Source organism: Paramormyrops kingsleyae, chromosome 8 (genome assembly GCF_048594095.1).
Source record: "Paramormyrops kingsleyae isolate MSU_618 chromosome 8, PKINGS_0.4, whole genome shotgun sequence".
NCBI lineage: Eukaryota > Metazoa > Chordata > Actinopteri > Osteoglossiformes > Mormyridae > Paramormyrops > Paramormyrops kingsleyae.
Window position 1 is genome coordinate 8,005,123 of NC_132804.1, and position 15,534 is coordinate 8,020,656.

The window sequence follows — 15,534 nt, forward strand, 5'->3', positions numbered from 1 at the left end:
ATTCAAAGGCATTCATATATGGTTACAGCCATATTGTTATATTATCCTGTGGCTTGTAACATTGCATGTGCTGAGTGGTGCTCTTACAGAGGATCTGTTAAGTCACTCTCAGAAACAGATACTGACTTTTGTTTGCCGTTTTGTCCTGTGGCGACGCTGTTACGGATAACTATTTGTGTGTCGGTGTGATTCCTCCTCACTTGTTAGGAGCAGAAGAATTAACATTGGGCAGCTTTTATGATAACGATTCTCTGGATGAGGGGAGGTGGAACCACAACAGCCACAACAATCGCAGAAGACATGAATATCGTTTGAAAATTTTATCTAATTACCAAAACCATTTTGAAAAGGCACAGGAAAAACCAGTTCCTTAGGAAGAGAGACTGCAAATAAAAGGGTGTTAACTCAGTCAGAGACACTTGGTGCCAAAGTAAACAGCCCAGCTAGCAGCTTAAATTAAATATTAAATAAGGTATAGGAGAAAACAATATGTTTTAAAGACGAGGGCAACAGATTGTGTTGAGTAAACTGAAGTAACACATATCAGGAAGTAGAACACAACTTAAACAGAGACTTCTGTGAAGAGTGATGACCTTCCTTACAGTGAATAATAAGCTGAAATTATGACTATTATAAAAAACCATTATGAATTACCATAAAATATTACACAGAATTTTTTTTTTAAAGTATTCCAGGAAAATGGTACAATGTTTAAAGACATTTCTCAGTCAGCTATCGGGACAAAGGGTAAAACGGGTAACTGTCCGTTAAAAATCGGTCGGGGAGATGGCACAAAGAAATTCACAATAACTTTGGCTTTGGCGCCTAAGCCCTGCTTTATACTTAGTTACCAGCCTTCTGTTTTTTCCTGTCACACCATCTTTGCGGAATCACACAGATTATTAAAATCACTGACATGGCTAATTAATTAGGTACCCGAACAAAATGGAGGAAAGTTCCCATTCTTGCTTGTAGGAGGGTCCAGCCAGATGTTGCCCCCTGAGGTCCTCAGTTCTTTAGCAGTCCCAGTTTCCTCAGGGCTTCTTGTCGATCGTCCCCTAATTGACAGTAGGGCTTGATCACCACGCTTACACTGTGGGGCTGCCGAACAGCCTCGCTGAGTCCCAGGGCCTTGGCGGCAGTAGGCTTTTGCCTGACCTCATGGATGTCCTCAAAGTCCTTCTGGTTTCCCAGGGAGGACGGCCGTGGCCGGCTGTTGCGTAGGTTGATGGCCACATTCTCGGCTGTAGAGCCTCCTGCACCCAAGCTGAAACGCCCTAGGGTGGCTGATTTGATCTCGGCGATGCTTGCAGGGGAAGGGTTCGATGGCGCTGACGTGGCACTCTGCACGTTCGGGGTCCACTGCGTTTTACCAGGAGTCCTTTTGGGAAGCTCTGGGTCATGATGGCACAGACCTGGCTCAGAGGACTGCCGAGGTCTTCTGGAATGAGCTACGCCAATGAGGGTGTCTGGATTGGCCTCGTCTGACTTCAAAAGGCCCAACTTGCGCAAGGCTTCCTTCCGCACTCTCAGGGGGTCCATTATAATCTTTTCACTGGGAGATGTTGCCAAGTAGCTTGTGTCAGAACAAGAGTCTTCAGTAACCGGTGTGTGGGTCTTGTTAAACATGCTAAATGCTGACAGTTTGGGTTTGGGAGGAACAACGGGAGGGGTGGACTTTGGTATGGGGCTTTCGTTAATGGCTTTGGGCTGCTCTGATATGACTGAGTTGGAGATATGGACACTCCCATTGTGTGGGTGAATATCCACAGGAGGATGTGCAGATTGTTTGGGCTTTTCCGCGGACAAGGTGCGACTATGGGCACTCTTCACAGAGGCACTCATCCGGATCTGTACAAGCTCCTCGTAAGACAAGGGCCCCCTGGGAGAAGTAAAATCAGAAGCGGGATCGTTCTGAGTAGCTTGGGTTGTTCCAACAGTGGGACTCCCTGCTGCCTTGGTCTCACTTTGGGTGCCCGGAGAGACCTCTTCATTCACGCTGTCAGCTGCTGCCTTGATACATGAGTCCAACTTTCCAGGAGACAGTTTTGGTCCAACCTTGGGCTGGCCGTCCATAACCAGGACGAGTGGAGTGGCTACTCGGTTGCTTGGAGGGTTCTTTCTGTTTTTGGTCATTGTGGTTTCTGGCTCATTTTGCGGACAGTTCTGCACATCTGCAAGACAAAAGCCATCTTGAGTGGCCTTGGGAAAACCATAAATCCCAAGGACCGTGTTTAAAATAATGCACATATCACAACTTCTATTCAACAAAATAACTGCAGCATCACTGCAATTATTTCTGGTTGTTAACTGGATCTAAGTTATTAAAGATAAAGCTTATTGTAGATCACTCACTCCCAGAGGACAGAATGAAGCAGGACCACTACAGGGTCTCACTCACCCTCCAGTGTGGTGCTGACCATGAGGGAAGGGACCTGGTCTTTTTTTGCAGCCAGACTGCCAGCGACAAAGGGCAGGCGGTCTGCATTGTCGATGGACAGCTCGATGTTCTCCTCAGCCTCCAGGGACTCAATGGTTTTCTCCAAGAACATGAGGCACTCCCACTCCTCTGGAGAAAGGTGCCCCAGGTTGTCATTCTTCTGGAACACATACACAAGGAATGTAACTTGCATATTTAATATAACAGGAATGGAAACTCTGAGTATACTGAGTACTGTAAAGTTGGATCTTTCCTCAAGTGGTCCAGGTATCTTCTTGAACGACCATACCTGGCTGATGGGAGTGTCAACACTCACAGGAGTGGAATTGAAGCCAACCATGCTGCCCACGAGACGTGTGGCATTCTCAGCAACACCACCTGGCCACATCTCATTCTTCAGCATCACACAGGGCACAGGGAGGGTCTGCACTCCTTATCCTGAAGTTGAATGTCTGTGGAGGACCTCAGTAAGTTCTCAGAAGACACATGCTTCTTCAAAGCAATACAGCATTAAGAGTATGGAGGCTGCTGTATTTCATTTAACTTTCCATATAAGCCTTGGTAGGTGCTGGTTAAGCAACGCAAATGTGCAGGAAGCCATTTGAAGTGTATTTATCGTGCAATAACTTGTACAGAGGTTACTCAGTTTTGGATCGAATGTGTTCTAAAACCAAAACCGCTTCTAAGGCCAAGTATCTGGAATGCAAACAAAAACACCTTGTAAAAATTATAACAGCAATAATATGATGAAAACTGAAATAAACACCAAGTGTGCAGTTAGTGTAGTTAGTTCTGTAACTAGTTAGACAGTAGTGTCTTTCAAAAAGTAAATATGTGGATTCCTATTTAAGGTTAACGTGGTAGCAATTCAGATTTTAATGCATGTAATAATCCATTAGTAGCATACTGTTAATTCTGCTGGTACACTGTCTTTATTGACATACAATGTTTATACAATACCATTGCTTTTCCATATTACAGGCATATTAAGTTTTAGCATGACACATATTTAGCATATCTGACCAAGACTTCAGCTTTGATTTTCCTTGTTGATTATATAAAATGCATATCGTTCATGCATTACCCTGGATAAAATAATTCCAGAAGATGAATAAAAGTAAATGCAAAACGTGCTGACGAAACCTTCTCCGAAATATTCAGAGACTGCTTAGGATCCCACTGAATATCAAGACAAGGTTCAGAGCCAGGAATTCCCCTGTAACAGTACTGTTATGAATTATCACATTCGGAATATGTGTCATTCTTCATGAAATCTAGACCTATATAAAATATGAATGTATAGAATATGCCTGGCCTTCTGGCTGTGATCATGAAAGAAAGTGCTGAGACAGCCTCAAGGCACAACGTGAATGCATGTCATTATAATGCCCTTATAACATAGTTTCAGTTTAATTAATCTCAGGTACAAAAAAAACATATTGCAAATATGTACATTACTCCCCGTGCAGTGAATTGACAAGGACAAAGGTAATGACCTTGTCATAGTAAAAGTGAACAAGAAAAGCACATACTTCTAAAAATATGTTCGTGACAATTTACTTGACAGGCCACAAATACTTAGTAATAACTCAGTTGCTACTGAAGTACAAATCATGAACAAAGTTGCTACTTGATAAAAGATGTGTCATGATTCATTAATGATGAACAAACATGACATCAAGATTTCACTTGTGTTATTCATTACTTTTTCCTTCAGTAGTTCCTTCAGTAGTTCACAAAGGTTAACAGAATTAATAGATATAGTAACAAATACAGTAACTGCTTGGGATAAAAGTTGGATAGTGATTCATTAATGATGAACAAATACGAGATCAGTATTTAATTTGTGTTATTCATGACTTGTTCCTTCAGTAGTTCACAGAAGTTTGCAGAATTATCAGATATAGTAACTACTTCAGATAAAACTTGTGTCACTTATTGCATGATACATCCGGCTACCATGTTTAGTTTTAGATATTAAAAATAGGGAATTAACAAAAAAGGCAAAAAACATTGACCAGGTAGGATGAGTGTACATGTCAGGCTAGTGTCACATTACATTTTTAACTTGTAATTTTCTTATTGCATTTAAATATTTTTAAACCATTTATGTTCTCTTATACTTTTTTCTTTCCTTTAATTGTATACCAATTTGTTTTATTAAAACTAAAAAAATTGTCTCAGCAGGCTATGCCTCTGTGGCTGTAATCAGAAGGTCACTGGTTCGAGGCTCGGCCTCAGCAGAATAGCTACAGTACATGTTTTTGGGCCCATGAGCAAAGCCCTCAATATATCATGCTGACCGGCCCTGTGCTGTGACGTTCACCTGCATGTGTGTCTAACGGGAAGCAAGATGAGGAAGGCAAATTCAAACATTCCAGTGAAGGCTACTTCTTGGGCAAATGACAAACAAAGGATCATTTCAAAACCCAAGCAATACAAGCTATTTTTAATAGCAACCACTGAATATCATTCCAATCATTTTTCACATTTTACATTATCTAAACGATAAAAGATAAAAGTGCATCAGTCTGATTAACACCGATTAAATTATTCAACTGCGACAAGAGCGAATAAATTGAAACCCGTTTATTTAAAAATAAAACACCATACACCAAATAAAACTCACTTTGTGACTTCTTAAAACATAACACATATGTTTGCCTTTGCTCTCGCCAGAAATGTAGGAGCCCGACCTAACCTTCAATGCAGATGAAACAGGAAGTCAGGCTAACTGTGTAAAGCTGTAGTTGCTATCTGCCGTCTCTGATTGCCCACAGAGTATGACTGTGATCGGGTGTGTACCCTGGCCAGTACCTCAGCCATGCACTTCACGGTTCCTCTGAAAATCTCCAGGCCCTATCTCAACTTTAGCAGGATTAGCGATTACAAGAGGCGACCGCCGCCGTCGCCGTTTCTAACACCAAGGCGGCTGTAAAGATACGACACGTTTCCTGCATGGACCGCTGTTAGATAACGCGCATTGCCAAGATCTTGGGAAATTGTATTGCAATTGCATTTTTAACTTTTTATTTTCTTACAGCATTTAAATATATATATTTTTCATCCCATTTTTGTTCTCATACTTTTATATCTCTTAATAATAATAATAATTGACACTTCTATTAATCCCCGTGGAGAAATTCTTTTTACGCCTCTCTCAACTTGCTCTTTGTAGAGCAAGCTGTCCGCGAAGGGCAGCCACCTGTAGCGGCGCCCAGGGAGCTGGGGGTTGAGGGTCTTGCTCAAGGACCCGCAGACGTGCTGAGGCTGGGCTTGAACCGGCGACCTTGTGATTACAGGCACACGGCTTAGCCCACTGAGCATCAGTCACTTAAAACAGAAATTCCTGTCTAGATATCCCTTCTTAGTTTTTCCATTTCACCTTTCATTACTTCTTTTGTCTCGTATGACTGCATGGTCCTTTTTATATAATCATTTTACATTACCTTTTTTGCAATATTTTTTTTTACCATATCTCTAATTGCTTATTCTCTATAGCTGCTTTTTTATCCTATATGTAAAGCTTTCATGCATAAAAAATGCTACATAAAGATTATTGTTATTATTATTATTATTATTATTATTAATAATAATAATATGATGCAAATGGCCAGTTAATTATTGACAGAAAATGAATGTCCCAGGAGACACGTGCAACTATAGTCAGCCCTGATTTGTGTTACCAAAATGTGGACCAGGTACACATTCAGTGTTCTGAAAGAGAAGTCATAAACTGGGAAACAGAAAAGTTATCGAAAACTTGCATTCGATATGCCCCCATCGCCCAGTGTTATTTAATCACCATTGAAAAACACGACTAGATTAGACACGAAATGCAGAAGCCTGTCTGAACCACTTATTTGCTTAATGGCCAGTTTCATACTGTCTGCTTTCACCGCTCGGGGCTGCTGTATCTCCAGGTGGGACCTGCCTGTTCAGAGCCTCACTAAGGCAATGCGAATGACGCAAAGCCGCTGGTGTCACGATGCATCGCCACGTTACAGTTACCAGAGCATCTGATCTACTGTCGATCCCCGCGACCGAAAATGTTTCGATTTCGCTTAATATTACTTGCTAACAAACAACGTTGGTCTGGCCCTCTCTTACTGCCGTGGTATTGTATTGCAGTAGGAGCCCGGTGCCGCATATCCACTGATCCTTTATCTCGAACTCCGGGGACATGTATCAAGGCCACATAAATAATGAACGGCTTTCAGGTGGATGCAGTTGCGAAAGGAGAAATGTAATTATATATAAGGGAATGCATTCTTAATTAACTAATAAAGAGCACCAACAATCTGCATCTGGATATCTATATGGAATATACAACACGAGACCCTTTTATGCCTGTTAGATGAAACTACAGGTGAGAACAAATTGCCCTACTTGGATCTCTATTGGAACACCTGGAATAATTTGGGCCCAGATTAATACACATCCCTTATTTTAGATGTTGAATACAAAACACCTTAGCTTCTTTTAACAAACAAGGGCAGAGGATACACAACCACTACAAATCTTCAATCGTCTGATACCAGATAGCTGAAAAAAAGATTCCAGAAGTTCCGCAAAAAGACCCTGCAGTCATATCAGACTTTGGGAGTACGGTTTCAACATCCGACCTTTGGCGGGGAACACAAAACTGCTAGATAAATATTGCTTATTTTTCTTGTCTTGCTTTCATTCCACTGAAACATAACGCGTAAATACATATATTTTAAAGCTGATATCCGCCTAAAATGTAGGGTGATAAATGTATAAATGTTTTCAAAAGAAAATTCCTATGCTGAGGGATTGTTTTCCAATATTAAAAGGTAATGACACCACTTTTAAATAGTTAGGTACTTACCTGTAAAGGTGCGGCAGGTACTGGGTCTCCGTCTCTTGCTGGTATTTCGCGCAGTGCAGGTCACTTTCAGATGTCTTTTCAGGTAAGACGTCATATTCGCCGTCGCCGTCCCTCGCAGACAGCGCTCCGCCAATCAGCGCAAGCAGGAATCCGTCTATATGGCGGCCGCAGCCAATGGCCAACTCGTATTACAGTACCCGCCAGCAGCGGGATAACGCCAGTGGCGAACTGAACTTTATATAGACAATTTTTATTTAGTTTTTTTTTTTTTAAATCAGGGAATAAAGAACAGCGTTAGGGAAGTTTGAAAAGCGAAGTATTTATAAATCAGCAGGTGTTTCTATTTTAGCCATAGCAATCTTCCTAAACACTGCATAATAATACTGAATGTTATATTGTAGTAATAATAAACTTATACAGTATGCATATACACTTTATACATTATAGCCTTTTATCGTAGGTATTATAACAACAAAAATTAACAAGATAATGATAGCTATATACTAATATACCCCATATAAATATGTGGAGGTGCAGTGCTGTCGAATATCAGCGCCTGTTCTGCTCAGGTAACCTGGACCATTTTCATGCAAGCTACAGCTCAGCGCGCAATTCTCCCTTTTTAAGTATTAAGTGCAGGGAGGATTGCCACGACAGCACCGCCTTAACCGACCCGATCCCGTAATCCTGTTAACGTAGGCAAAAGATTACTCCTTAAAATAACTTGAAGCCCCTACATCCTAGTAAACCCGCCAAAGACTCACTGCTGTCTGTGCAACTGCATGTTGCACGACGCATTAATGGATTCATCACAGCCACTCTTTGTGTGGGTCAAGTGCTGTTTTTTAAGCGCAGACATAATAAAATATTGTACCGGAAAAAACGTATAGAACAACCCAATTCTACCGACCCACCGAGAGCTGAACGTAAGTTTCCCACTTTACTCCTTTTCCCCAAACGCAAAAATAATTGGATTAAAAAATTATTCCAAGACACAAGGACGTCGTCACGAGACTGGGATATTTGATGTAGACTACCAGAACAGAAACAATGACACGGGATCATTTTTTTATTGGTGATTCACTTCAAACCTGTGTTCATATACAGAGATACAAAATAATACTGCTTAAATTAGCGTTATCGGCAGTGTGCAAACATCCAGTTACAAAAACTAGTTTTGTAGTCGTTTGTTTCTGGAATTAAAACACAAAGGAGAACTGAAACCACAAATCGGGTTGTACACATTATATCTCCAAAAAAAAAAAGGTTTAGTACTCAAAGCATTTTTTTTTTTGCTGAGAACAGCATGTTATGTCAATTGTCACAGAATTCCCTGGAACCTGACCCTGCTTCACGTTAGGGGAACTAGAGTTCTACTCAACTTCAAGTTGTTTTTGTTTTGTTTGTTGGTGGACAGTAGGTAACTTCATCTGACGTTTCAGGTGCTGATTAAAACAGATTCTGTAAAACCTGCTGGACTTGTAACCTCGGCAGTAAGGGTCAGACTTCCTGTCTCCACGGTGCCGTCTTGTGTACAGTACAATGCCAATGAACCTTGGCCTAGCTTATCTTTGTGATCCACTAGTGTGGATCTGTGTAAAAAGGACTTGGGTGGAAGGAGAGAGGAGGGAAAAAATGGAGAAAAAGACTGAGGTCATCACTCAGGCCTTTGTTTATCTCTAGTGATGACACACAACAATGACTCAGGTGTGATTAGACTCACAGTATGACCTGCTGCAGCCATAATCCATATACAGGCTTTTCATCTAACTGACCTTTAACAAACTAGACTGCTGCATGGTACCTCCATTCCTCTGCTAATAAACGTTTGATGCTGCCCATTAATAATGGGGAAGCAAAACAAACCAATGTCCTCAAGTTCAAGTTAAGGTAACTACTCCATTTTTCAAAAGGCAGCAATGACAAACCAATCATTTTTCAAAAAAAAAGGGGGCACTGATTTGTTCAGTTTAAGCAACTGGAAACTTCTTGGTTTAAAAAAAATGAAGTTTAAAAGTCCATTTTGTTTTAAGTTTTTCACAAACCACAGAAATGGAGTTGTACTGATCACCATAAATGACATTAAGTAAGTAATGGGCATGCATATTTACCAATGCGTTCGACAAACCAGGCCAGGGGACCCCATTCCTGGTCCTTTTGGGCAAGGATTTCTATGGGTAGTTAATACAGAGCAGCTCTAGAAAGTCCCTGGATGTTTTACATCAAGTCAGTCAGCGCTAATCCTCTCCAGGACTAGGGCTGGGTTTCCCCACAAAGAGACATGCAGTGCAGGTTCATTTCACAATGCTCTGGGTACCACATGGGTCAGGTGACCCCCAAATCACAGGCATTTCACAGAGGGTTCCCAAGTTTGATTGTGTTTCAGAGCTGGAGTTTCTTGCCCAAGATGAGGATATTTCCACCTCCTGTGTACTCGACTCTTGAAAGAAACCAGCAACTTGGCTAATCAGATAACCTAGGTGAACCATTCTAGACATACAATACACAAGAAGCACAAATTAAACCCATGACAAAAATGTACAAACTGGTAGCTACGATACAATCAAGAAGCACCATCCGCTTCAAAATCACTGCGGTTCATCAAGAAGAGAACCAGGATTCAAGCTGATCCAGTTTCCGTGATGCTTCAGGCACAGAAATTGGGAAACCACACCTCTTAAGCAGCTGTGCATTTCTATTCTTGTAACTGGACAGCTCAACGATCTCAGTTCTCTTGCCAGAGCCACAGGTGAGCCACCTCCTCACATCTAAGCCCTGGTGTAGCCATCTGAATGTGTAAGAGAAAGGATTGTACTGCAGTGAGAATCATCTCAACCAGTGAGTCTCAACTCGTGAAATCTACCAGTCACACAGACATCATGCTTACTGTTAATTTTAGAGTCTTACAGACACCCCAGCGTCTACTGTACACACTGTCAGAAAAAAATGCTAATTTGTACCTCTGCTTGTCACTGGGGCTGTACCCTCAAGGGTAAGTGTACCTTTTAAGATACAGAAATAGACTATGAGAAATATTTTTGTACCACTGGTGTCACATTAATGTTGTTTGTACCTTGGGGATGTTCCTGAGAGTCCATTTCTGTACCTTAAATTATATTAAAAGGTACATTTACCTACAGCTAGGGTACAATTGGCAGACCTGTAAGGGTACAGCCCCAGTGACAAGCGAAGGTACACATTTTTCTGACAGTGAAGCACAAAACTTTGCTTAGATGCAGTCAAGGTGGGATTTTTCTTCCCCCATGTTATACGGTGTCTGATGAGGGTGACTTTTACCATGAATGGTCAAGCCACTTTGTGCAGAACACTTAAACTCTAAACGAAAAACAAAAACTGTGACTGAATCTGACATCATCCTTTGTGATTACACATATATGCCATATCAGAAACCAAGGCAAAAAAAAAAAAAAAAAAAAGTTTAAACAACACATCAGTTACTATTAAATTAACCTTTTGTTGATGAACATAGCATAGAAAGTCCTTTGCTGTCATAAACAACAGTACTGAAATCCCTTTACTTGCGTCCCAATTATTTACATCCAGCGTTTAAACGCCCTGTCTATGGGTAGCAGCATTGATGCAAATCCCCCCAACAAACTGGAACGCAGTCATTTTAGATTTTATTAAAGTTTCATTTTAGAAAATGGGTAATTGTTTTATTTATTTATTTTGTTTATCATTTAGGGGAATTCCCATTTGAAAGTCAGTTTGAACAGATTTATATGACCGCAAGTACACCTACTTGCAATTGATGAGGAGGAGAGAGTGGATCATCTAATCCACTCCGCAGATAGGTTCCATACGTTCATGCACAAAAGTAAAACACACACAGGCTCATGGGGCCTGCATGCCTGACTGCCTGGATGTAACAGTTCAGCTTTCCATAGATCATAGTACAGTCACCCGCAATATCCTGTATCCGTTCAGGATGTTTAAATAAAGTCACACTTTCAAAACAACTAGTGTAGCACCCAGGTATTAAAACTTCTCTAGCACCCCAAGGAATGCTGTGTACCAAATAGTACCAATTACTAATCTGGAAATATCTTCCAATGTCCCTCCATCCACCTAATTCTGATGTTATGACTCTTCTCTCAAAGATTCTTTAAGCACCAAGAGGGTAAACTTTTTTTCATGCTTGTCAAATTGCACTTCCAATTCCAAGACACGGATCTAAAAATGTGATTTGCATACATTTAAAAGTCAGATGAAACAGCTGTTTATGAAACCTTTACAGACAATTACTCAAGTTTAAAAATCAGCAGTTACCAGTTCGTAATAAACAGAGCAGCATTACAGTACCAATGGAATTGGGTGGAAAAATTAACCACTTATACTGTGCAAATTATGGGAAAACATGCCTTGTTTTCCTTGAACAGACCCTCATAAAATTAAGACCTGGAGAACTTGAGAACATTTTCCAAACAAAGTCAGTATTCACTAGCTAAATATTTTTCTTGCCAAACAAAAACCATGACAAAATGCCTCTTCCTTCTAAGCACTCCATTACAACTGTCAAATCACCATTTAGGTGTCAGAAACTATATCCAACCGTTTGCGAAACCAGGAAAGATGGAGGGTACAGCAATAATTTATTGCTGCTAGGTGAGATGCAGTACGGTAAGGCCATTACAAAATCTGGGATAAGGTGTGCAATCTGTTTTCGGCGACAGCAAGAATCTGAAGGAGTATGTCTTCAAATAAGCCAGCCCCCCCAATACAATCGGCAGCATGTGCAGAAATAACACATTAATATTAAAAACAGAAGGGAAAAAAAAATGGTAAACGGAGCATATTCCTTGTGGAAGAGCTTGTGAGCTGGTAGAAGCACAGAGGAGCACGTGGGGAGGTGGGGTGACGTGAGGTAGATTGCGCAGACTGAGAACGTAACACAGAATGAGTTATTGGAGTGGGCTGGAAGTTTGAGGGCTGGGGGAGCACTCAGCAGTGCTTGCGTTTTGCTCTGTTTTCTGGCAAAATCCATAACTGTGGAATTCCAGAAGCGGAACTCTGGGAGCACGCAAAAACAAAACAAAAAAAGAACAAAATTTTTCACTCAAGTCATCTGTCACTCAGCTAACTGAAATGAAACGATTTACATGAGTATAGGATTGTTTCACCAAAGACCAAAAAAGCAAGAAGGAGGAAACAGAAGATCTGTAACATTAGATTCAAAGCCAGATTGAGGATTTTTTCCATTCCATTTTCCGCTTTGCTGAAAGCAGAGATGACATTTAAGCTCTTGAGTCTAAACAAGCTGGGTGACAAATGATGGAGGTGCATCATTTTACCGACAAAAGCAGAGCAAAGCGCCAGCAGCCGCGACTCCCCAGCGCGCCCCCCCCCCTTCCCGGCGGGTAATCACACTTCCCCGAAATTGGCGTGGCCTGTTTCCTTGGCATGCACACGAGCCTCTGCCTGTCCCACCAGGCCCCTCTGGCACACCATGCAGCGTAGCGCGAAGCGGTTGACGTCCGTGAACTGCCTCTTCCGCCGCGCCTCGTCGGCCAGCTCCAGCGCCTGCGCCAGGACCACGTCGTCCGCCGCCGAGAAGATGGTCTGCGGCGGCTGGCCGTCAGCCTCCCGCTGCAGCGGGTCGTAGTGGATGCCGTCGTAGATGAGCAGCACGCGCCGCTGGTAGCCTGCGTCCTCGCCAAAGCGGTCGACGCGCACCGTCTGCGTGTCCACCACGCAGATCTCGCACTGGTAGAACTTGGACAGGATGGAGACCTCGATAGCGCCGCCCCAGGTGTCGTCACGCCGAATCCAGGAGCAGTAGTCCTCGTTGCTGCGCCCCAGCACAGCTTCGGAGTAGGCGGTGGGGTCGCTGGCTACGATCTGCGCGATGAGGCTCCGCATCTCTGGGGCGCAGCCTGGGTCATACACACCACCCTCCACTGCATAGTAGACGCTGGTGAAGAGGCACGAGTTGTCTGCAGGGACTGCACGGCGCACCAGGGCGGTGACAGATTCCAGCCGGGGGGCTTTGCTCTGCACCGCTGCCACTGCCACTGCTTGGGCCTGAGGCTTCGGCCTGTTCTTCTCCTCCTCTATAATGAGCGTGTCACCTGCAGCACAGGGAACAGCCACTGCTGTAGAGAGCAGGACACCACGGGGACTCCAAAGCCACAGCTGTGTACGCTCCAGTGTGATTCCAATTACTATCCAATTAATTACTTCAAAAGATCAATTAAAAGCAAAAAGACTGGTCTTTCAGAACCACACCGGTGCATAAATTAAATGTTAATTGTAATTCTATTCCTTTGGAATGTTTTATAGATCATACTATACGATTTGGTCACATTGCATTAAGCTATATATTGATTTCATCATTTATTGAGAGGCATTTTAAAATAACTGAAAACTAACTTTGAAACTTTTTGTTAAAAACTTCTGCAAAGCAATAAAAATATATCCCCTCTGTAGAGTATTACAAATATCTGTACAGCACAGTGACTCTCAGCACAGTGACTCTCAGCACAGTGACTCTCAGCACAGTGACTCTCAGCACAGTGCTAAAGCCACCCATGCAAGTGCACATTTTTTCCTTCATTCCATCCCTTACATGCCTGATTCTTCTTGTTCACTAATTACAAAGCCCTGGATTACCTGTATTGGGCATGTAAGCGGTAGGCCAGAACAACAATGTGCATTGGCTGGGGGGTAGGTACAAGGACTGCGCTAAGAATCACTAATATGGAACTTTTCACATAACAATCTAATGAAACTTAATGGGGAAAATGAATGCCAGTCACAGGGAGGCACCATGCGAAACATTACCAGACTTGATGGGATAGTCCTTCAGATGGGCATCGCCATTGCGGAGATCTAGACTGGAGGGTGGGTAGCCCACCATAATCTTCTGCACATCACATGGGATCCCTGTCAGTTGCTCCACCTTATCCTTCAGCTCCTGCACGCAGGACTGGTGCGTAAGACCTTGCATCAGGTGTGTGCCGTTCTTGGCCTTGCAGCGCAGACGTAGCATCCTCAGCTCCCTCCGCTCTGGGGGAATGCAGCCACAGGATCACGTGACTAAGACTCCTCCTGGCATTATAAACTAAACTCTTGACTTGATTATATAAATACATGATCCACTGACAGGCAAAGAGCCATTAAAAGCCATATTTTTTCCTACCTCAGAAACACGTGGCTCGTTACTTTATAGTAATGCAATATGTCATTTAGAGTTATTGTTTCATTTAGACGTTTAAAATGTTGAATGGGCGGAGAATTTACTTTGGGAAACAAAGTAACCAAACGGAGGGATACGGGAAATGTGTATAACGACAAAACCCAACGACAAAAACAGGATGGAAGGCGATTATAACGCCTCACTCTATGAAAGTACAATCCCTGTTGTCAAAACTAACGTGCTGATGAAAGCGTTGTAAACAGCATAAAATGCAATGACGGTAGGAATCTATACGTAGTCAGAATTCAGGGAATACCATTTCCATCCGATTCAAAAACAAAATAACAACAAACCGGCTTTTCAATTAAACAACCTGGATCGACATTCAATATCTCTGTGATCATTAAAACTAGTAGCCACGTTTACGTTATGAAATAAACAATCTTACATGTGATACGGAAGAAGGTTTTACATACGGCCTGTCAAAACCATTCAAACAACCTTGTTGTTAGCTTAGCTTAGCTTAACTAACAATATATTAACTGCATCTTGCTGGGTCCCCTCTCCAAATTGGAGACTTAAATAATGAAGCAAACAGGGTCGCACACGGTTTATAGTTAGGTACTGACCATGACTGAGCGGTAACTAACTGTCACACTATGAAGCTACCTAGCGACAGAGACTGCAAGACAAACACTGACGGGTACCGTCATAGAAAGAAAAAAAAACACAATAAAATGCAACAAAAACACCCGACTCATGAAAGGGAAGTACATATATGCATAACGATCTTTCTATGTTAGAGCCCACTGCACAGAGAGGTGTCAATATTTTTCCACACATTAACTTACCAAAACGCTTGTAATTCAGACAATAAACACTTCACAGGGGGACCGCCTGTGTAAATCGTCACACGGCATACGTCTACGCATAGAACGGTGACGTTTACACATAACACTGACGTATGTACGCAGACATCTGACGCGTGCAGAGGCACGTGGGTTTTTTATTTTTTACAAATAGTTGAATAGAAATATGCTGGAAGTTTTGTAAATGTAAATAGTTTTGTGGTACTTTTCTGAGATT

The 15,534-nt window shown here is 42.2% G+C and overlaps 2 protein-coding genes across 7 annotated transcripts; both read right to left on the reverse strand.

Moving 5' to 3' along the window:
- Positions 1–305: 305 nt before the first annotated feature.
- On the reverse strand, positions 306–7,460 carry LOC111858607 (specifically androgen-regulated gene protein-like). Of its 4 annotated transcripts, none has more exons than XM_023840523.2 (4): positions 7,293–7,460; positions 2,757–2,892; positions 2,402–2,597; positions 306–2,174 (listed from the first exon to the last, which is right to left on the reverse strand). In XM_023840523.2, the coding sequence occupies exons 2-4, from the start codon at positions 2,841–2,843 to the stop codon at positions 1,009–1,011; spliced, it is 1,449 nt and encodes a 482-aa protein (XP_023696291.2). In that variant the 5' UTR covers positions 2,844–2,892; positions 7,293–7,460; the 3' UTR covers positions 306–1,008. The 4 variants fall into 4 exon arrangements, with proteins under 4 accessions (XP_023696291.2, XP_023696290.2, XP_023696289.2 ...); XM_023840522.2 differs by having other exon boundaries at positions 2,402–2,600; positions 7,293–7,459; XM_023840521.2 differs by having other exon boundaries at positions 2,730–2,892; positions 7,293–7,459.
- Positions 7,461–8,343: 883 nt separating this feature from the next.
- Positions 8,344–15,378, reverse strand: yod1 (YOD1 deubiquitinase). 3 transcript variants are annotated; one of them, XM_023840524.2, is made up of 3 exons: positions 15,300–15,378; positions 14,094–14,318; positions 8,344–13,381 (listed from the first exon to the last, which is right to left on the reverse strand). In XM_023840524.2, exons 2-3 carry the CDS (start codon positions 14,299–14,301, stop codon positions 12,675–12,677), a joined length of 915 nt encoding a protein of 304 aa, XP_023696292.1. In that variant the 5' UTR covers positions 14,302–14,318; positions 15,300–15,378; the 3' UTR covers positions 8,344–12,674. The 3 variants fall into 3 exon arrangements, with proteins under 3 accessions (XP_023696292.1, XP_023696294.1, XP_023696293.1); XM_023840526.2 differs by lacking the exon at positions 15,300–15,378 and adding an exon at positions 15,078–15,278; XM_023840525.2 differs by lacking the exon at positions 15,300–15,378 and adding an exon at positions 14,897–15,064.
- Between the last annotated feature and the right edge of the window lie 156 nt (positions 15,379–15,534).

Bases quoted from the DNA above. Each gene is read 5' to 3' on its own strand.
- LOC111858607 (XM_023840520.2), bottom strand. From the start codon at position 2,843: ATGCTGAAGAATGAGATGTGGCCAGGTGGTGTTGCTGAGAATGCCACA. The intron at 2,601-2,729 runs GTATGGTCGTTC...TATGTGTTCCAG, and splicing joins TTGACACTCCCATCAGCCAG to AAGAATGACAACCTGGGGCA. The intron at 2,175-2,401 runs GTGAGTGAGACC...TTTGTCTTGCAG, and splicing joins GGTCAGCACCACACTGGAGG to ATGTGCAGAACTGTCCGCAA.
- yod1 (XM_023840524.2), bottom strand. From the start codon at position 14,301: ATGCTACGTCTGCGCTGCAAGGCCAAGAACGGCACACACCTGATGCAA. The intron at 13,382-14,093 runs GTAATGTTTCGC...CCTGTGCTGCAG, and splicing joins GGACTATCCCATCAAGTCTG to GTGACACGCTCATTATAGAG.